At 41.9% G+C, this 20,570-nt stretch overlaps 1 protein-coding gene and 1 long non-coding RNA gene across 3 annotated transcripts in view; one reads left to right on the top strand and one right to left on the bottom strand.

Moving 5' to 3' along the window:
- cdk19 (cyclin dependent kinase 19) overlaps positions 1–20,570 on the top strand; it is a 37,726-nt gene that overhangs the window by 4,936 nt on the left and 12,220 nt on the right. Inside the window, exons 3-4 of the mRNA XM_023394282.2 lie at positions 12,340–12,450; positions 14,178–14,318. Coding sequence (XP_023250050.1) covers positions 12,340–12,450; positions 14,178–14,318 — 252 coding nt within the window. The remainder of the gene's footprint in view (positions 1–12,339; positions 12,451–14,177; positions 14,319–20,570) is intronic.
- On the bottom strand, positions 8,885–18,985 carry LOC147817520 (uncharacterized). Of its 2 annotated transcripts, XR_015436289.1 has the most exons (3): positions 16,704–18,985; positions 14,161–14,354; positions 8,885–9,279 (listed from the first exon to the last, which is right to left on the bottom strand). It is a non-coding gene; the product is annotated as an uncharacterized LOC147817520 (long non-coding RNA). The 2 variants fall into 2 exon arrangements; XR_015436290.1 differs by lacking the exon at positions 14,161–14,354.

Genomic DNA, 20,570 nt, shown 5'->3' with positions numbered 1-20,570 from the left:
ATCCACAGAGAAAAGTGTCATTTTTTTTAAAGAAATATAAAAAGGACGTCGGTCACAAAATGATAGAATCACAGTCACCAGCAAACCAGTGACTTTGCACGTCCAAGCCCCAGGTCTGCAAATGATTTTCTCACTGTACAGAGAAGAATAGAAACCAGTGTGTGTCTGAAAAAACACCAGGCACAGTGGTGTGCTTTGGAAACGATCGGCCGTAATGTGAAGTAAAAAGCGGTTACGGTATAGAGGAACCGATCCCCAGAATATTCAGCGCTACAGCCAACCAGCAGGAAAGAAGGGCAAAGTCCTGAGACACAGCGACTGACACAAAACTGATCACACATCAGCCAACATGTGGTGGGTACAGCTGCCACCACTTCAAAGTGCTTCCCCAAGAGAACTGGCATCGTTTCTCAGTAAAATGAAGAACATTCAGTTCTGTGTAGTGCTTCCTCTGCTCCGCTGACAATCACATCAACATGTGCAGCAGATCTGCGGCGTGATTGTGAAGCTTTTCTAATGTAAACACAGCCCAGTAAATGAAGCAGAGGTCAAGAGCCCGGACCCCGGGTCAGTGTTCACCGATAATCTGAGGCTTTCTGACCGCACCGCAACAACAGGGCCGACCTTATAACGTGGCTTAAAGTTTTAGATTTGAAAATAGATAATTATATATCTATGGAAAATATTCTTACGTATTTTATTCAACTGTCGCATAGCAAGAAATATATATATATATACTGTATATATAGACCTACTTTATTAATAAAAACCTTTGTTTACACTTTGGCTCAGTGAGGTTTCGGCTCCTTTGAAAAAGCACTGCAATGAATCGGCCATTCGTTTTGTTTTCATATCATCGTCGCAATCTTTTGGGCCAATTTGTCAATCGTTCGACAACAGTAGGCGTATTATACCACAACACGCTGTTTAGAGACAGGCGGAGGAGCGGGTGTTGAAAAGTTTGAAAGACAGGCGTATTGGACAGGCTCTTCTTCATGGCTCTGAAAGTTGATGCGTGGACTTGGAAACAGTTAGCAGACTGAGGGGTGGGTGAGCAGATAACATGTAGTCTTAATGGACCGTGTTTCAGTCACTAATTCTGTTGTTCTGACAGAACAAACATGTAAATGCTTTATTGGGAAGTCAGTGGTTCCACAACAGTTTTCAGTTACGTTTGTCAGGTACATTGATCGTACACGACCTTGTTGACCTTGGAAGCTGTGATGCAGAAAAAAAAAAAACCTCCAAAAAAAGCAAAACTCAGTTTAAGAATTGAAGTTGCAGATGAGGGTGAAGAGACGTTAAAACAAAGTATTATACAGTGTAATTATTTCAGCTCTGTGAGTAAAAGCCTGCCGCTCTGACCGGCTCTGGCAGTTTGTTTCACAGACATGGAACAAAGCTGGAGAAGGAGCTGCCTTGTTGTAAAGGCTTTTGTTGGTGTGGCTTTAACGCTTCTGTAACATTTCCTGCAGCTGCCTCGCGCTGAGCCGTAATCAACTACTGGACTGGTTTTTAAAGCGACATGGGGCTTTTTTTGTCAGCGGGTGAAAACTCAAATACTCGAACACCTCCGACGTTGGAGGATTTATTTTGGATGTCCAGGGTTTTCAGTTGTGAAAAGGCAAGTTTATTTCTACAGCACCAATCAGACACAAGGCACAGAGGCGTGGAAATATATTAAAAAAGAACATTAAGATGACATTAAACAACAATAAAAACTAATTTGAATAAATAAAAATATTTAAATACGTACGATCAGGTTGGAAACTTATACTTCTATGTCCATCAACAATGTTTCCTAACACCAATGACTGTGTTAGAAAATATTATTCAAGCCTAAACTTTAAGGCCTTCATTTGGTTTCCACACAGTTCTTGATGTAACGTTGTTTTTCAGTGTTGTTGATTTAACAACGTAATCCTTAATGCACGCAACGAGCAGTCAATCCAGTTTTCTAAATTTACTGTAATGTTTGTCTTTGTGTTGCTAAGCTGCTCACACATACACATTGTGTAGATCTTGCAGATACGCTGCAGGCCTGTGTGCACTGCTCACACTTTTTACTCAACAGACATTTCAAGTGTTTCGCTTTGATGTAAGTGAAAGATGATCGAGGTTAAATCCTGCGTAGATACACGCAGCGTGTTATCCCTGATAGAGACGGTGACGGTGGATTTAACTCAGGTCAGGAAGAGGGTGGGAACGCACGCTGTCTTGTTCAGATTGAGAAGGATGGAAGATGACATAAGTATAAATAAATAAATGCTGAAATAAAATAGTTAAATAAGTAAATATTTGTGACTTTACTCATTTGTTGTCCTTCATGCAGATGAACTGCTGTGTCACCATGTTGGTCTGGGAGTATGACTGCTCATCACTGGCCTGTTATGTTTTAAAGTTAACATTTTTCAAATTATATATATTATAGAAAACATAGAATTATAGATACAATTATTTCAGTGGCTTTTTGATGACTGTCTTGATCATCGTCACGCAGGACGTCGCAGCAGCGTGAATACGGCAGACGCTCAGAACTGGACCTCTGGTCTAAGCTTCATATCCAATCTGTAATATACATAAAAAATATAATGAAATCTGATATGAAGCACTTTCATTTATATTTATTTGTATTGACATGTGGTGGTACATTTGTACTCACAGAGGCGGAGCTGTCGTTAAACTGTCAAAACAAATCATGTATTTTTAGCTTCGTCTTCTCAGATTAAACGAGCAGCAACAAATATTATTTAAAGTCGGATCAAATTCCATCTTCATTTTTATCATAAATCAAACACCAGTGACTGACCGAAGGGCTGCAGAGACAACTCTTTCTCTACCGGGGCGATGGCGCTCGCTGAGTCAGCTCGCTGTGACAGCAGGACGGACATCGCAGCTCCGAAAACACCCGAGCAAATTTCCAAATCCAAAGTTTATCCAATTTGGATAAACTGACAAAGTTTTTGAAATCTTAATGGAAAAACCATCAAAACTTGAGGAAGTGATATAATAACAGTCGTAGGGAAAACTGTTTTAAGCTTTGAGCCTGGGTCTGAATCTCTGCTGTTGTTGCCTTTTTGGTGTGAAATGCATTCTGGGATAATTCGCTGACTCGATAAAACTCGATAAAACAGGCGGAGCGAGAATACTTCCTGGTTCTGTTCACAAGAACAGAGGAAAACGAGAGACTGAGAAACGCCTGCGATTTCACACAAATGTCTAACAGGACGAAACGATGAATTGATGACGTTTCATATCCAAAAGGTCAAAGGTCAACTTCACTGTTACATCACTAGGTTCTGGCCATTATTCACCGCTGTAAATCGGGAAGAGGGGAGATTGTGACCTGAGACTTCGACAGAAGTGGTGAAGAAAGAAGCCGTGTGATTTGTGTGGGCGGCGCAGGTGGCGTTCGTCAAGCTGAAAGGTTGTTTGTGCAGAAGGTTCGGTGAATCCGGACAAACCAATTTAAAACCATTTTACTAGGTTTATGAAAAGCCGTTTAGTTCCTGTGTCTCTTTTGACTGTTTGGTGGAGCAGGTCTGTTTCCCTCTCTCTGTTTTCCCTCTCTGGTCCAGGCCGGTGTCGGATTCCCTGCTCACCAACTTCTCCCTCCGGTCCTGAGCAGCAGCTTCTCTGCCAAGCAGGGCGGAGGGCGTGAGTCACGGCCGCCGAGACTCCAGTTGTTGTTGCTGCTTCTGCTGCAGCATTGTGTTATTTGACACTTCAGGTCTCCGCAGATCTCACATATATGTTTTGTGTACGGTGAGCAGCTACAGGTATTGTCCCGGGTTCAACTGTGACGTTCATTGAGCTGAAGATTAGGCTTCACAGAGCTCCTGCTCAGTGTCACGTTACTCGCACGAGCAGAGGAGCTCAGTGGTTAAAGCGACACGGTTGATTTGCTTCGTCTCTTCAGGTTTGAAAGAACAATTGTTCCTTTCTAAAGCTCCTGCAATTTTCCATCCTAATATATATCCGCCCTGCAGGGAATCTGAAAATAAGAAGAGGTTGTGTTTTCTCCAGAGTTATCAAACCACATCATGATGTTGTCTCCTGGGGAAAGCACAAGCATCGCTCGGGAATTTTTTACTTTCGTTTCCTTAAAAAAAGGGATGAATGCCGACAAATAGTCCTTATCTACCGCTGTCTTGTCTGTGTAGAAACATGAAGAAATGAATCTTCTGACCAAAGATAGTGAAACACTGATGTGAAAAGGGGAATCAAACTTTCTAATGTTGCGTTTGTGTGTGTGTGTGTCATTCTTCAGTGTTTTGTCATCGGCCGTTGTCTTTCTCTCTGTGTGTGATTCAGTTCAGTTTAAGGACAGTGCAAAGAAGACATGAGCTAGTGCATGTGCTCAAAAGTGTCTGATCGGTATAAATCATTTTGTTTGGCTCTCAATCGTAACACGATCCAAGAAAGTCCAGTTTGTAGAGAGGGACACACTGATCCAGCTCAGGGTCTCATCGGCCTGATCTGTGGAAACTAAAGTGACTCATGCTGGAACTGAGTCAGTGACACAGTCGCTAACAAGACTGACTTATTGAACATTGACTTACACATTCACCAAACTCAACTAAACAACCGCCAAATACAACATTAGGAATATCAATAAGATATATTTTCTTTCCCTCGGCAATCACAGCTCTATTTTAATATTCACTGAAAATTATGGCTCACCCAGAAAAGCACTTTTCTATTTCTTTTAAAGTATTTATTACATTTTAAGTGCAATATTCTTTTTACGTGCAATTTTCTTTTTAAGTTTAAGTTTAAGTTCTTCTGTTTATGTCATTTTGTTTGTCTTGTGTTTGTGTTTGCACTGATCAGTGATAGAGATGAAACCGCTGTCACGCTGTATCATGGTAGAAGTGCCAAACGATAGTGTTACAGTTTAAATTTGAATTATCTCTATCACGGTGGTTAATTACTGTGGTTAATTTGACACAAATGCGCGGTAAGCAATGTGGGTTTGTTATGTGTCAGTCAAAACATGGGCGGAAGGTCAGTGACAGCGCTGCTCTGGAGATTCTTCAGCTTCTAAAACCTTTTCACACCAAGTAAATAACCGGTATAACTGGGTTTTTTTTTTAGAACAGCTCCGTCACGTCTCATAGCTTCATAGGTTGGTGCTCCTGTGAAAGTGTCAGCGCCTCCGTGTGAGACGCTTCGATCTGCGATTGTGTGTTTTTGAAACTTATTTGGGGGCTGCAGCTTCACTCTTTCATCGCTGATTGCAGTGTAGCTGTGGTGTGGTTTAACAGCAGGTGACAGGTGTGTTTACAGTGTGTTGTAAACAGAGTGGCCATGCAGCAGTTGGTCCCTTGTCATCCTCCGTGACAAACATGTGTTGGCACTGTTTGATTTAAATATTTAAATACAAACAAAAAGTGCTGCTCATTTTTTATTTGTGGTTTTGATGATAAAACTTGGTGAAAGTTATTTTACTATTTGAACATTTTCAGCACAACCGAATCTGGCCCATATACAGTAGGATTGTCAGGTGCTACTTCCACATCTGGACCAACTCTAGGTGCGCACACAGAAAGGCCGAGGACCCAGGCATGTGTGAAGTTTCATTTTACTGTCTGGGCAAACGCTGCCATCGGATGATGTTTAGGGCGTTGTGATTGCAGAAAATCAAAACCTTTTATGCCATTTATTTATCCGAGCGATAAAGAAGAATGAATGTTTTTCCTCCTGCAGCTGCACCACAGCTCCCAGCTGCTCTGAGTCAGGACAGGGTTGATGGATGTCAGAGCCTGAACAGTGAACTGTGTTTAATGTGGATTGTTGACGTTAAGCCAATATTCAATCAGCTTAGTCAGGTCAGTCTCTACAGCAGAACCGATCCTGAGGATTGCTTCAGTACTAACCCTGAGTTAAAGAACCATCAGTCTGAAGACACTGAAACACTGCAGCAGATTATCATATGAGGACATTGATCCACATTTTCAAGTAGTGCCGATGTCAGTCTGAATATGGCTTTAGTGACTGAGGGAAAGAGGATTACTAAGTGGTTTTGAACGTTATGTTTTATCACATCTCTTTTCCTTATGTTCCTTGTGCTTCACCTTGCTCGTCTCCTGGACGTTACATCCAACAGAAGTTGGTCTCACTTGAAAAAAAAAAAAATCTTCTCGACTCGCCGGGCAGAACAAAGGAGCCTTTGTGTCTTCCAAACCACCACCTCACTTCGTTTAGCAAACTGTGCAGTTCAGCAAATGGCGTGCCACATGCAGCCGAGCTGAGGCGGGAAGGGTGGAGAGAGGTTGGTTTGGCTGCATTGTGTTCTTTTGGTTTTGCAGTACGTCCATGTTAATGTTGGTAATTCTCCTTTATGATTGGAGAAATGAGTTGTGCTGTGATGTAAAGTGTATTCTCCAGTGAGACATGTTTCCCAAGGTTAAAAGCTTCTCAGTTATGAAGATTTGTTGCTTTTCTCTTTTATATTATTGTAGATTAAACTTGTAGAAAATGCTTTCACTTCTTCTTTTTTACAGTTTTCTGTCATTTTATAATCATATCCATGGTATTCTACAGATGATAATCATTAATTAAAGGTTGTAAAGTCTTGAGGTGCGACCACTACAACCTGCAAGGTGAAGGTCACGTCCATACATCAAGTGTAAAAAACAAAACAGTTGATGTTCTTTAAGAGATCCAGACTCAACTAATCCAAATGTAAAAACGACAAACTGAAGACGCAAGATAAATCTCCCTCGTAGTCATGATGTCGGGCCTGTATCCATTATGACCCTAACGCTGTCCTTGAATACCTCGATATAATTTCACCACAATCTGATTCTGTTAAAGGAAAACAATGTGAAGTAACTGCCTCATTTCATGGGTCTCCGCTCATCATGAAGGGGGAGAAATCCTCCGGTGGTTTAATCATTATTATTATTAAGTCCATTCACACACCTGCAGCGGCGTCACATCTGTTCATTAAGTCTGACCTTTGTGAATTGAAACATTGTTCGTGACTTTCATTATTCCCATGAAACGAGTCTTGTTCTCCCCGTCAGTCACAATGGCTTTTGTTTAGTGAAATGTCCCGACCTCATAAATATTCTCTTTCCTCTCTGCCACAGCGGCACATGTGGGCAGAAACAGTACGAAACCCCCCGGCTCAGGAAACTGAAGGATGTTATTTAGCTGAAGATAAGTCTCTCCCTCAGTGATGATGAAAATTATACAGTTATAAATCGGCTGAACGCTCCCTTTCACCTCACAAGTCGTAAAACGTAAAATCACTCTCCGGCTCTCAGACGACGCTTCATCATTTCTGCATCAGTCTCCACGGTGTTTTCTGGCCCGGTCGGCCATTCTTCCTCAGCATCCTGATCGCTGTGCAAACAGGAACATATTTGAGTTGTATTTGTTGAGGGTGGAGGTCGAAAAGCTCAAACACGTGGTTGCCAGGGACTGAATCAGAGCTGATATATTGCTGTCAGTTCAACAGTAGAGTTCATTCTTTTAAATACCCATATCACTATGTATGTTGATGTATGTATTCCTACACTGTAGACATGTTATATATATCCATCCCAAAGCCGGTCGTCAATAGATATTGATGTTATATATGTAAATATAAGAGATAAACATATGTGTTTAAATTTAATGGCATGCAGAATTTTAATATGTGTGTTTTTGTTGCATATGTATGTAAATATACAAATAAATTTCACTGTTATATCTTCATGTATCCAGACGACGCATGTATGTGATAATAATATATCCTCTTATATGTGACATATACAGTATATTACACGTGTTTCAGCTGTTGTTGCAGTGAGACGCATGTAACTACAGACAGTGTTTCTTTGTGTGGTCTGCTCCTGATCTGATGCGTCCTCCTGCTCGCAGCTCGTCCTGGGCTCATGCAGTCTATCAGAGACACGGCCGAGTCAGCAGCGCACGTCTGTAAACAACACCAAATGGCTGCAGCTGCCGGGCTGAATGTCTCACTGAGCCAGTGGCCGTCACTTTGTTCGTCCTGGAGGGAAAAGGCTTGGCGTGCAGACAGAGCTGCAGTGTTTGTTTCTAACCAGTGGCAGGCAGAGCCCAGCTCACAGCGGCCTGTGGTCGATTTATCGACCCGCTGCTCGCCAGCCGCATGAGGAACGTCATTAATCAGTCCTCAGGAGCGGGAGGATCCGGGGCAGCGTTGTTTTTCCTCTGGGCTTTTCTTGCACATGAAACCTCATTCTCCTGCCAGTCTGATGTGCACTGAGATATGAGATGTGACCTAGACTGGTTGTTGCACTGTAAACATGTGGAAACGGGTGCAACCGTGACGATGCCCAGACTTTTATTTGATCGGTAGCAGAAGTATTTAAGTTTACAACAGTGCCCAATTTACATAACACTGTGCGAAGGTTAGCTTAGCTTTTTATCAGTGGCACTGTGCTGGCCTGCATGTTTTCATACTGTGTCTCTGCTGTTGTGTCTGATTTTCAGGAGGAATGTCAGAGAGTTTAAACCACGATAACATCAGCCAACGTTACGGAGACATAATCAACTAGACGCTAGAATTTAGAAGGAGACTGTGTCTGCATTTAAACAAGTCATTTCTCCATCTTCTTTTTCTCCACTCAACACAGAACACGCTGATCTGAACCTCATTATTACGTGACTAAACCAATCGGTTTTAATCACTGAAAATGCGAGAGACACTTCTGTAACATGATGATCATGTTAAGTGTCATTTCTGAGAGAAAATGAGACAAAGTCGTTCACAACAACACACATCTGTTGACCCAAGACACACTGAGAGAGAGAGAGAGAGAGAATATACACTATTATGGATTAATTATAAATTACAAAACCATAGTTCACCTCCTCTGATGTTAACTTGTAAGTTATTATAACACATTGATCTGATACTGCATAGTTTTATTTAAAAATAAATACATTTCTGGATCTGAATTCAGTATTAAAAAGTCCTCTTTGTTTTGGAGGGGTGGCGGCGGGGTTGTTGTGTCCCGATCGATCCTGTTGAGACCTAGACTGGCAGCCTAGACCGAGACTTGGAGTCAGTCCAATGAGAGCTTGTATGTCTGCGTCACTTTCTCATCTGGACATCTGGTTTCGCTGCGCCGCGTGCTGTTGTGTGGAATATTTTGACAGTTCGTCGCACAGTTTGACTCTAGCCCTCGTTGACGATCAGCGTCTCAGCAGCAGAGAACGGTTCAGTGTGATGATGGCAGTCACACAGCCCGCCCTCCGTCCCTGAACATGTCGAAGCACGGCCTGAGCCGCCTTTGCCTGAAACTGCAGAGAAGTGAGTCACAAGATTTTCTGTACATGGAAAATGTTTCCCACAGGACACCCAGCTTCCTGTGGCTGCGGCTGGCTTACAGGCGTGTGATTATGGCCTGTTTGTGCCGCTTTCCCAGGACGGTTTATTTTTTTCACGTTAATATACCTGCAGCATGTAAATCCCTGGAAAAATGGGTTTATTTAGAGCCGAGATAAGTTTGTGTTTTACATACAGAGATGTGTCAGATGGCTGAAGAAATTCTGCTCTGTGCCTTTTTGCTGCTTCATTGTGAAACCAAACAGGGAAGATGAGTGATCATCTATAGGGTCGCCACCCGTCCTGCTTTTCCACTTGCACTTCTAATTTTGAATTTCATAGTTACAAATAAAACCTCATTTTATTTCCTTCTCCTGCTGTTCTGTTTTCTTCCTGGTTTTGCCTTTACTTTTATTTGATTGGTAGCAGAAATATGAAAGTTTACCTTATTACCTAGCAACCCATCCACGACCACATGACCTCCAGCCTTCACACACAGTGTATTACGCTTCTCAGTGTAGGAGGTAATTGATCTTGATTATAGAACATAAGTTGTGGAATTACTGTTTCAAAACGAGACCTCCTGCATCTCATCTTTAATACACAAGCTGTGGCTTAGTTTTGTGTCGTAGCAGCGACGCGTCGAGGACTGACACGTTGTTTACTGTAAGTTAAACACAAACTCGTCATCCCACGTCAAACACTGGGTTCGTGTGTGAAAGTGGGATTAGTGCCACAGTGATCATATGAGGGCTCGGTGGGTCCGTCTCAGCCGGCGTGTGGTCCTCAGGGTTCAAAGTGGTGCCACAGAGCTGGAGGTTTACAGGCCCTAAGCCCCGGGGCTCATTACCACAATGCCCCGTTACAGCCTGAGGATTAAGGCTGTGATGAAACACAAGCCTCATTTCACTGTCCGACGGCCAAATCAAACAGCCCTCACAAGATTCCTGTACAGTTTGTTTCTACCTTTGTCTCCACTGCCGTGTGGATACAACGAACCTAGAAATACATGATGATTTTTGCTGCTCACTTGATCCAGTTATCACACATTGATCTGCTGTGTATTTATTGAGATGATCCTGGTTATCTAGTTTAATTCATCAGAATACTTTGGCCCGTTACCAGTCCCTCCAGGAAGTCGCCACGTCGCAATAATTAACGCAAACTCAACCAATCCCTGCAAATTCTACACGACCTCGCATTTTTGTCCAATCACCATAACGTTTCCGCCAATTTGATCAAACGTCATCGCAGTTTTCCCTCGAGTCGAACCAATCACCAGTTCCTGAGCAACACCTTGATGTACGTCACCAAACTCGCTTCCTTGTTTCTGGTTTTGATGTTGCAGGCGTTTGTGACTCAAACGTCTCAAACAAACATTACTGTTAAAGACCGTGTGAAGCAATTCCCCAATGTTTTGACATTGAGGAACTGAGTTACTGAAAGGTTGTGTCCAAATGAAGAAAGCAGGTTCCTTTGTTTAGAAATCAGTAAAACCAACACAGGCTTCGGATAGAGCTGCACATTAAAACACAGTCAGCATTTCTAGCTGGATAGCATGCTAACTTCAGTAGAAGAAAAGAGCAACGAAAGTAATAGAAATAGAAGCAGGGTGTTGCTTTCCACCTCTGGAGACAGCTGTTGGTGAGTAAAAGAATGAAGTTTGATAGAGAACTCACAACGTCAGTAAACAGCTGCTAATGCTAACGTTAGCTATTTAGCAATAGCAGAACTTACAAATAGCTCCTGAAGACTTTAGGCTAGGACAGGCTTACATCTTCTACCTCCAGTCTCTTTATTCCTCTTCCAGTTTTTTAATTTAGTTCAATCCAGCTTTATTAGCCGAATCATAGCATGACTTACCTCAGGGCACTTTTCAAATAGAGCAGGATACTCTTTATAATATTATTTACAGAGACTCAAGATGCCCCCATGAGCAAGCACTTGGCGCCACTAGCAAGAAAATAAAATACTTTATAACAGGAAGAAACCTTGAGCAGAACCGGGCTCATGGTGGACGACCGTCTGCCTGGACTGGTAAATATTAATGATTTAAAAAGGAAGATGAGGATCTTTTCTAGACACTAAAAGATGCTTTACCTAATAAATGTGTTAAATGATACGAGGGCAGTCCTGTTAGGAGAGCTGCTTCATCCTGTAAGAGCCTTCGGCTGCAAGCTGCTGACCTGGTTTCAAGGCCGTAAGGTTCTTACACAGCCTTCATGTGACTTAGAGCTGCAGTTTTCCATTGGTATTATTTTTATAGTCAAAATCACCCGGTGTGTGTTGTGCTTGTGTTCATATCAGTCTCTCTCCGTCTGTGTGTTTGCAAAATGTGTGCAGGTGCACATGGTGGAGTCAAAAAAGCAAAAGTGCAAGCTGTTTTTTTTTCTCTGCCGTGTCGTACTGTGTGTGAAGTACAGTGAGGGTCATGGCAGCCTGTACGAATGAATAATTCATCCAGTGAGTGGGATTCACTGTAGACGCGGAGGCCTGTCTTGTTGTGGCTCGTCTGTGAGCGGGTCAGTGCGAACGGCAGTGGGTGAAACCGGTGAACGTGTTAGCAAAGAGAGAAAGAGAGGCTTGAACGATGTGTAGCATTAGCCAGAGTGGAGTCACCTCCATTAGGCTGCAGCTGCCGTTAAACCGTGGCTCACTGACAGATGAAAAGAAAACATTACAAGTTCCCACAATAGATTCAATTCATTTTAAATTTGATCACGTAATCAGATTGTAATCGCATGTGTCACCTGTTGAATTAGATATCAATGAGTCTTTTATGTGTAACATGAATCTACAAGCTGTAAATTCATCTACAATTTGCACAAGAGTTTCCATGTATTTCATTCATTATTCTTCAATATTGACATTTTTGGCTGCAACACAGGATTGTTTTCAAGGGAATGTGTTTGATTAATGTTTTTGTTTGACACATTTTTACAAATCAGATAGAAAAAATGTTTTATGCTTTGGAAACCTCGGGGGAGAACCTGGCGTTACATTAACATGTTTTCACGCCCCGTTGTGTCTTACAGCTCTTACGAGAACTGAAACACCCGAATGTGATCGCCCTGCAGAAAGTGTTCTTGTCCCACAGCGACAGAAAGGTTTGGCTCCTCTTTGACTACGCCGAACACGATCTTTGGGTGAGTCCCTCTCTACAGATGCTTGAGAATGCAAATGAATGTGTCACAGAAAAACCTGTTTGTCCTTCACTGTATCTGGCAGGAAAGGTTTCCTGATGTTCACATAAAGAAAGGAAACGCACCAGTATGTAACTCTGAATCACTCCTGTATTTGATTGTGGAAATGATTCATGTGGCTGGAACACCTCACCTGTAATATACAGGTATTATGTGCAGCTCATTCAAACCTGAAAAGCAAAGTGATTAATAATAATAATAATAATAATAATAATAATAATAATAATGATAATAACTTTATTTAGAGAGCACTTTCGTACTTGATATATCACTGAGGTAATGCTCGGCCAGAGAGAGATGGCACTGTGATACGATCTTCCATTTTTTGTTAATCAAATGAACCGTCAGTGACATACAACATACACGGCATCATCAGTTTCGTACTCTTGGTAAATGACGCTTCTATCAATAGTTGTATAGAGGCCCAGAGGATGCCCCCCCCCTTTTAACTGTGGGGATCATCTGTGTGCAAATTAGACGTGTCCCCGCCTTTCGCCATAACGTTTTTCTGCAGTGTTTACATGTTGCTTTGTCTCTGCAGTAGCAGCTTGTCAGACACAAGCAGCTCCACTGGTCCATTTATAAACAAACGTCACGTCATATTGCTTATTAATTATGCCATAGAAGCTGGCTGTTGCGCCGCGACGCCATCGGCACAGGTTGCTGATCTAAGCTGCTTTTTTAATTTGCCAGCACTTGTCCTGATGACTAATGTGGGTTCAGCCCGTTCACAGAGAATTAAACCGGTTTAAAAAAACAGAAATCGACCCAGCTCCAGTTCCAAACTTGTGTGCTGTTGTGTAACAGCACTCCTTACTCCACAAGCACCACCTCCCTCTGTTTAATTTAAAAAAACAATTAAAAACCAATTAATTGACATTTCTAAGAAAAAACGTGAATTGTCATTTGTAGACGTTGGTTTTTGCACAGACTGAACAAACAAGATATAGTGTATTAATTAGTGAGCTTCAGAGATGCTGGCATGTTGTCACCTGCAGACGGAGGCTAACAGGTGTCCATGTTTCCAGTGTTTAAGCTTTAGACAGACGTCAGAGTGAGAAGATCTGAAGGTTTGACTCTGTCGGGAAGCAAATAGAAATACAATACAGTTGATGGCTGAATTAAAAGACCTTTTTTATATATGTGCTCAGTATATAGTCAGATTTACCTTTGTTATTCATTATTAGACTTAATTTTAGCACCATGTGCTGTTTAAAAGGCACGTCTCTCTTCATGTGTCTCTGCAGGAGTAGGTGTTATTTACTGGGGTTTACATGAGCCTTGTTAAATACACTGTTATCTACAGTACATCTGTGAAGGAAGCTTGATTTGGCCCACAGACTGCACCGGACAGCATCCAATAATCTGCCAATAATCTGTAAATACTAAACTTGTCTAATGTGCCAAACACTGTCTCTCGTGCTACTACCAGTGTCGGGTAAATTAAACGTATTCATCCGCCTCCTGGGGTTGATTTCCCAGTCTGGTAAACTCAGGAAACCTTTTGTGTACCAGCAGCTGCCAGTACGCTTAAACAATAAAATCACAGTCAGCATAAATCACAGCATTATAGTTTACCCTAACATAGCTGTTTTTGTAAATGTGTGAACTGACAAGACTTGCTACACGCCACAAGCACAACTGAAGTGAAACCTTTCTCTGCGTCGTAGCACATCATCAAGTTCCACCGCGCCTCCAAGGCCAACAAGAAGCCCATGCAGCTGCCCCGAGGGATGGTGAAGTCTCTCCTGTATCAGATTCTGGATGGGATCCATTACCTCCATGCCAACTGGGTGCTCCACAGGGATCTGGTGAGCGGCTATATTAGCTTCACTGCTCCAGTTTCCCTTTACAGACGAACACCGGCTCAGGCACACACACACACACACACACACACACACACACACACACACACACACACACACACACACACACACACCTCGTCACCTCGGAGCTGTTTCCAATAAGTGACACACACTGACATCACAGAAACTCTGTTACCCAGAGGAGGCCGACGTTTTCCTGGTGCTGCCATGGTGACCTGGAGATAAATAGAGGCCTGGAGATGATTGTGAAGATTGTCAGTCATCCAGGTTATGCTATCTCTAAGAACTATATATATATATATATATAGATACAAGAGTATAAGGGTATGAGACTCATCTGTGTCTATAATTTAAATTACACTAATTAAAAACCATCCCAGAAAACTATTTGTGACATTACAGACTATATCTAGTATCTATATATGTCCACTGTTTAGATTTAGCACTGCTCTCATGAGTTAGCTCACTAGTTTGCTATTCAGCTAAAATAGAGCAAAGATATTTAAAAACTCTCGCCTTAATGTGATTTTTGAATGTTTATATTTGTATATTCATGTTATATTGTCAATAATTTAATAGTTTAATATATTGTTAAAAATGATAACATTAATAATAATTTGGTGCAAAGCAGCACAGCTGAGTTAGCTTCTTTAATTTGTGCAAATCAGGAATTTATATAAAAAGTAATGTTAGCTTAAGAAATAATTAGCCTACATTATCTAAACATTGAATTAATCTGAATTAAAAATGGAAACATTGGAGAAAAAATGTACACATCAAAACTTTATTGTGTTTGTTGAATTCTCTACTATGGTCGCCAGCTAGCTTACCACTAGCTATTAGCCTCCATCTGTAGTGGAGATGTTACTCTGTTCAGGTGCATCTTGTGTCTCTCTCTCTCTGCCACACATGTCACACCAAACCTTTTCCAACCAGCGCTGCCATGTTATCCGAGGGTGGGTGTTGTTATGTCTCGGTGTGGTGTGTTATTATGATTTTTGATTGTCTGGAGAAGTGCGATTGTCATGCCGGAGGAGCAGAGCGTCCCGAACTCTGAATGTTGTCTGATTCTTTTATAACCTTTAACCTGGCTACAGCGCACTGGTGGTTCCTGTGAGATTCTCCCCACCTCTGTTTTCCCACAGTGCTTTGGTTAGAGGGGAGATTTCGTTCTCTGCAGCTGAGTCAGACTGGAGCCACAACACACAGAGCTTCTCATTGTGTGTCTTAAAACTGCAGTGAAAGTGGCAGAATGGCAGGAACTGCATTAAAATTGTTTTTCCATTAACTTCAATCTCCACAGTCTCGGTTGACTAAGCTACATGAAATTTTAACAAGGGTGAGCTCACAGATAATCAGCTCTTGTCTGGTTCCGTGTTTTTCGTTTGTTTGTTTCCTCTGCTCCTCTACGTCCTGTTACATCTTTCACGGACTTTAGCTAAAGTGAACAGTTTTAAAGCTGGTGCCTTACTTTGAATGTTGTGGCAGAGGCATCAGACGACTTCATAAAGGCAGTGTTGAAGAAGTAACTATGCAGCAGTTAAGCTTCAGCAACACGCCACTGTTGTTGAAGGTCGAAAGCTGCTCAGGAAAAGCATCTTAAACGTTGCTCATGAAAAGCAAATGCACTCATTATATTTTGTTTTTCAGTGCAATCATTTAAGAAAACAAAACATAGCTATTTAGTGTTTGGTTGCATTAACATAAACTTAGTGGATAGAATATCTTGCCAGATGTTGCATCATTTCAAAATGAACACTGGGAAACTTCACTGCAGACACACTCCTGGATTATTAAGACTAACAAGCTTTATTTATATAGAGCAGTTAAAATAATTTACTTCTGGACCAGTTGAACTTAGTTTTTAACGTCTGTGAGGCAGGATTGTAGTCTCCTCATTTGCATTGTGTCATCTGCATAGAAACGGATATAAATAATACAAACAATAATGGACTGAACCCTAAATCACTCCATGAATGGACTGGGTAGAGGAGGATTTATGCTTTGGTAATGCGGGCTCAGGTCACGCTGCTATTTGTATCAAAATAATGTCCCAACTTCATCAAGCGGACAGGCCCTGACAAGCTGTGATTTGGGGCTGTTGTGTCAGACCTTTAAGATCCATGTGGTCCAGATTAGAAGTGAATTAATGTGACTTCATGCGGCCTTTTGGAAAACATCAGATCTGTCTCATGTCAGATTAAAAAACAGAACTGGAACAATTGACTTTCTCTCCGTCAGTCTGTAAACTCCCTCAGCCCATCTGTATTTGTTTTCTCCCTGGCGAGGAACATTTGTGGCTTTCGGTCGTGGAGGAAAGAGTATAATTAACCAAACATAAGACAGTAGATTATGTTTTAATTTGATTACCGCCATCGCTGCTTCGACATCAGACGGTCCAAAGATCATTTTACAGTCCATGTGAAAGGTAGCGAGGCTGTCGGTCGAGTTCTCTGAGAGCACGTCTTCGTGGACGAGTCGGGTTTAGAAGTCAGAGGGCAGAGCAGCAACACAGTTCAGGCGTCTGTCTATTTACAGGGTCGTCCACTCCCTTGTGTAATCCCTGGCAATCCTCAGTGGTCATGTGGTGGCCGGATATCACATTATGTAAAGCTGCAGGGATCAGGGAGCGTGCTCTGTGTTTCACTCCGTCTCTCTCTGGTGAATCGGAACAATCCACAGGGCATATCTGCAGGCATTAAATGTTTTTCTCTTCGCCAACGTCAATTATCAAGCGCTGAACCTCTTTGGATTCCACTGCAGGCGTGATGTAGAGATGACAATGTGCTTGTTACAGAATGTGCTGACTGTCTGCTTTGAGCGACTGAGTCAGTTTTAGATGGTAAGTTAAGCAAATCAACCCCAGAATAAGTCCAGTAAATACCGAGTCAGATACATTATAGTTCCACTACTACGTTTTTAAGCCTCGAAAACGGAGGCTTTCAGAAACTCTGCTGAACCAGTTTTATTTTGAAAGCTGAGACCTTTGGAAACGATGACGTAGACACCCACGGTCGCTCCTTGATTGGCTCTCATCAGCCCCGACTACTAGTTGTGGTGAATACAACATTATAGTGATAGTCTGGACACAGATCGCTTATGATACGGAGCTAAAACGGTCGTCTGGATGGAGATCATTCTCATTTTAAAACGTTTTAAACTGAAGTTCTGTTTTCTGTGCATAAACAAGACTAGAAGCTACCGTCATGCTAGAAGCTGTTTGAGGCTGTACTTGCTTTTAGCTAAATGCTAATGTTGTAATGCTAACATACTGATTGTTAAGCAGTAATGTTCACCATTTTAGTTTAGCTGTTTAGCCGGCTAACCTTTGCTAAGTAGCACCAAACACAAAGTGCACATGAGGCTGGTGGGAGTATCATTGGTTTTGCTGGTATTTGGTGAAAAAAAACAACTATTGGACAAATAGAAAATCTGACCTGATGATGGAAGAATCACTAAAGTCATTAGAGTCGTGAATGTCTGCACCAGATTCAGTTCCAGTCCATCCAGTGGTGCTCGAGTGATGTTTTAGTATCACCGACCAACTGAACCAACAGGAATTTAAAAAGAAAAGCTGAAGTTTATCAAAGAAAAAAAACAGTTTGATGCTCAGTTGATGTGAAAAAGTCTGAGCATCACTGAAGAGAAGATCAAATACAAACCGATTGAAGCTGTGTTTTTAGACAAACAGTCATGTTGTGGTTTCCTGCTTCTGTTTTCACTGTAGACAAACCACCAACGCCTCGCTGCCATTCACCATGACACGCCTCCACTTCTGGAAAAGTCTTAAATAATTCAATTAATTACGACTCCTGTTATAAAAAGCCTGAGAAGGTATTAAAAAGTCTTAAATGTCATCAATGGTTTTTTTTGCAGGCTATCAGGAGATGTTACTTATCAATACACTACAACTGAGATGGTGTGATGGTGGGTTGTTTCTGTAAATGTGCCAGTGTTAGTCAGCCAGCTTAACATAATTAATAATTATAGACTTTATTGTCTGTATTTATTGTCTTTCTACTTGTCCGTCCTCGGATGAAAAAAGGTTTTAATGACTATTTGTTGCAAAATACGCACCAGAGGAATAATACAAGCAGAGTGAACCACAGTGGGCTGTACTGTGAACTCTGTGTGAACCACAACACCTCCAACACGTCACTCAGGTAAACTTTTAAACTTCTTTAAAGCACTGTACCAGCTACCAGCAGGGCTTGAATAGACCAGGTCGAAGGGTATTTGCATTCAGCCTAGTGCCTCAGTGACTTCATGTTAACCAGCAGTTACTACCAAGCTGCTGCTCTGCGTCATTAAAATCCTGATTTTATAAACACAGTGTTGTCCAACAAAATCACCACATACATAAATAAAAAACTGGAGAGGTGTGTCTGTGGAAGGGAAGCCAGAAGTTGCTAGATTTGTTGCTAGGTGCTTTTTAAAAAAGTCCCTGAAGGGGCTTGAGAAGCTAATCTAGCGACAGAGGTGCGACGTCGCTAATACTGCCGGTTTGTGTCAAATCATTTTGAAAAATCAACGACCAATGGGGAGACTTCACCACTTCACCAGCTGGCCAATGGTGTAACCTTATCACTCAATAACGCAACATTCGTCTGACCATCGGTGTAACTTGATCACTCAGTCAGTCAATCAGTCAGTCAGTCAGTGACAGATCCGTTTTTGGGTCTGGTCTTGTTGTTGCAGTGCAGCCAAAAATAGCTATTGCTGCAATCGAGCACAGGTGTTACTAGTACCATTAAAGGAGCTACATGCAAGTTTTTGCTATTGCTACATCACCAACGGCTTTTTACTCACCAGCCTAGAAGAAACGGGGTAAATTCAGCATCAAACTTCATTTTTACTCAACAGGAGCTGTCTCCATAGACGGAAAGCAACGCCAAATTAGATTCTTGTTTGCTTCTATTTCTATCAACACTTTCCAATACCGAGTCACTGTAGCGTCCAGTCTGCCCTGAAGAAGTAGCGCTGCTCAGAGGACGTATTATAACCTGTTGTGGTACCACTTTACAAGTTATAACACTGGTAAAATGAGCCTTATTATAAAGTGTGAAACACATAATCAATTATTAATTATATATTAGTAAAAGGAGTCTTATAGTAACTTATTAATAAATGATGATGCTCCTTTTACCAGTTATAAACGGTAGTAACTCATTAGTAATATTAATGAGTAGTAAACATTAACTTGATCTTGCCAAATAGTGAGCCTGCATCAATGTATGAAAACGGTGTTAGTACTTGTTTATAATTGTTTATTTATGATTTTTAAAGTGTTAACAAGTTAATTAATAAACTAGTTATAAACCATTTATAAATTAAATATATAAATACCATGACCCTGATCATTCATTTTATTATTTACATGTGCTTTTCCTACTGTCACATGTCACAAAGTGTCCGTCATAAGACAAGAAAAATTTGTGTTATAGACTTCTTGTATATCTGTTAATGTGTGCAATACTTGAAGGGAAACGTAACCACAGTAATAATGAAGTTAATGCAGCAGTAAGTGGGGGAAGCCCCCGCTCCTTCACAACAACAGCAGTTCTCCCACAGGAGTTGGGAGGTTGTTTTGTTCCCTGAAGGTCACGCCACTCTTATCTGAACGCCAACTCTTCCGGCCCTTTGTAACTCTCCTCACTGCAGCTGGATAAAATCCTCCATTGTCAGACTCTGACTCTGCACTGATGTATTGCAGTGAGTCGGTGCTGTGTTTGGCTGCTCTCGTTGCCAGAGCTTCCTGTCATTGTGACCCCGCCACAGGACTACCCAAATTCTCCTCCTATTGGTTCTTGTTGTTGGGTAGATTAAGTCATGGCTTTCTGTCAGTTCTCTCTGTGGATATAAGTCACAACAAATGAAGAGCAGGGGGCTGTTCATGGCGAACAGCTCGATGAAATATGTACCTTATTGCTTTCCGAATGTATGTGAAAGCCACAAGTCAACATGTGAGAGGAGGAGCGAGGAGACAGACATGTAATCTGCTGTGATCTGTTTAGTTGCGGGGGGAAGGTGATCCCACCAGCACAGCTTTCACGGCTCCAGCGATCCTGCTGTTACATAACTGTGTGTTTGAGCTGGTGTGTAGCATGTTCTGCGTCTCAGGCGTGTGCTTTGCATTGCACCACTGCATAGCGCTCATACCCCCACTCGTCCTGCCCCGGCTCCAGTCCTTCCTCCCTGTCCCACACACACACCAGCGGTGCTTGGCATGCCTCCCCC

The sequence above is a fragment of the Seriola lalandi genome, unplaced genomic scaffold, assembly GCF_002814215.2.
Source record: "Seriola lalandi dorsalis isolate HSWRI2012SDOR001 ecotype SW California unplaced genomic scaffold, Sedor1 jcf7180002054947, whole genome shotgun sequence".
Taxonomy (NCBI): Eukaryota; Metazoa; Chordata; class Actinopteri; order Carangiformes; family Carangidae; genus Seriola; species Seriola lalandi.
Note: the sequence above shows the minus strand (reverse complement) of the source record. Positions and strands in the feature narration are given on the sequence as shown.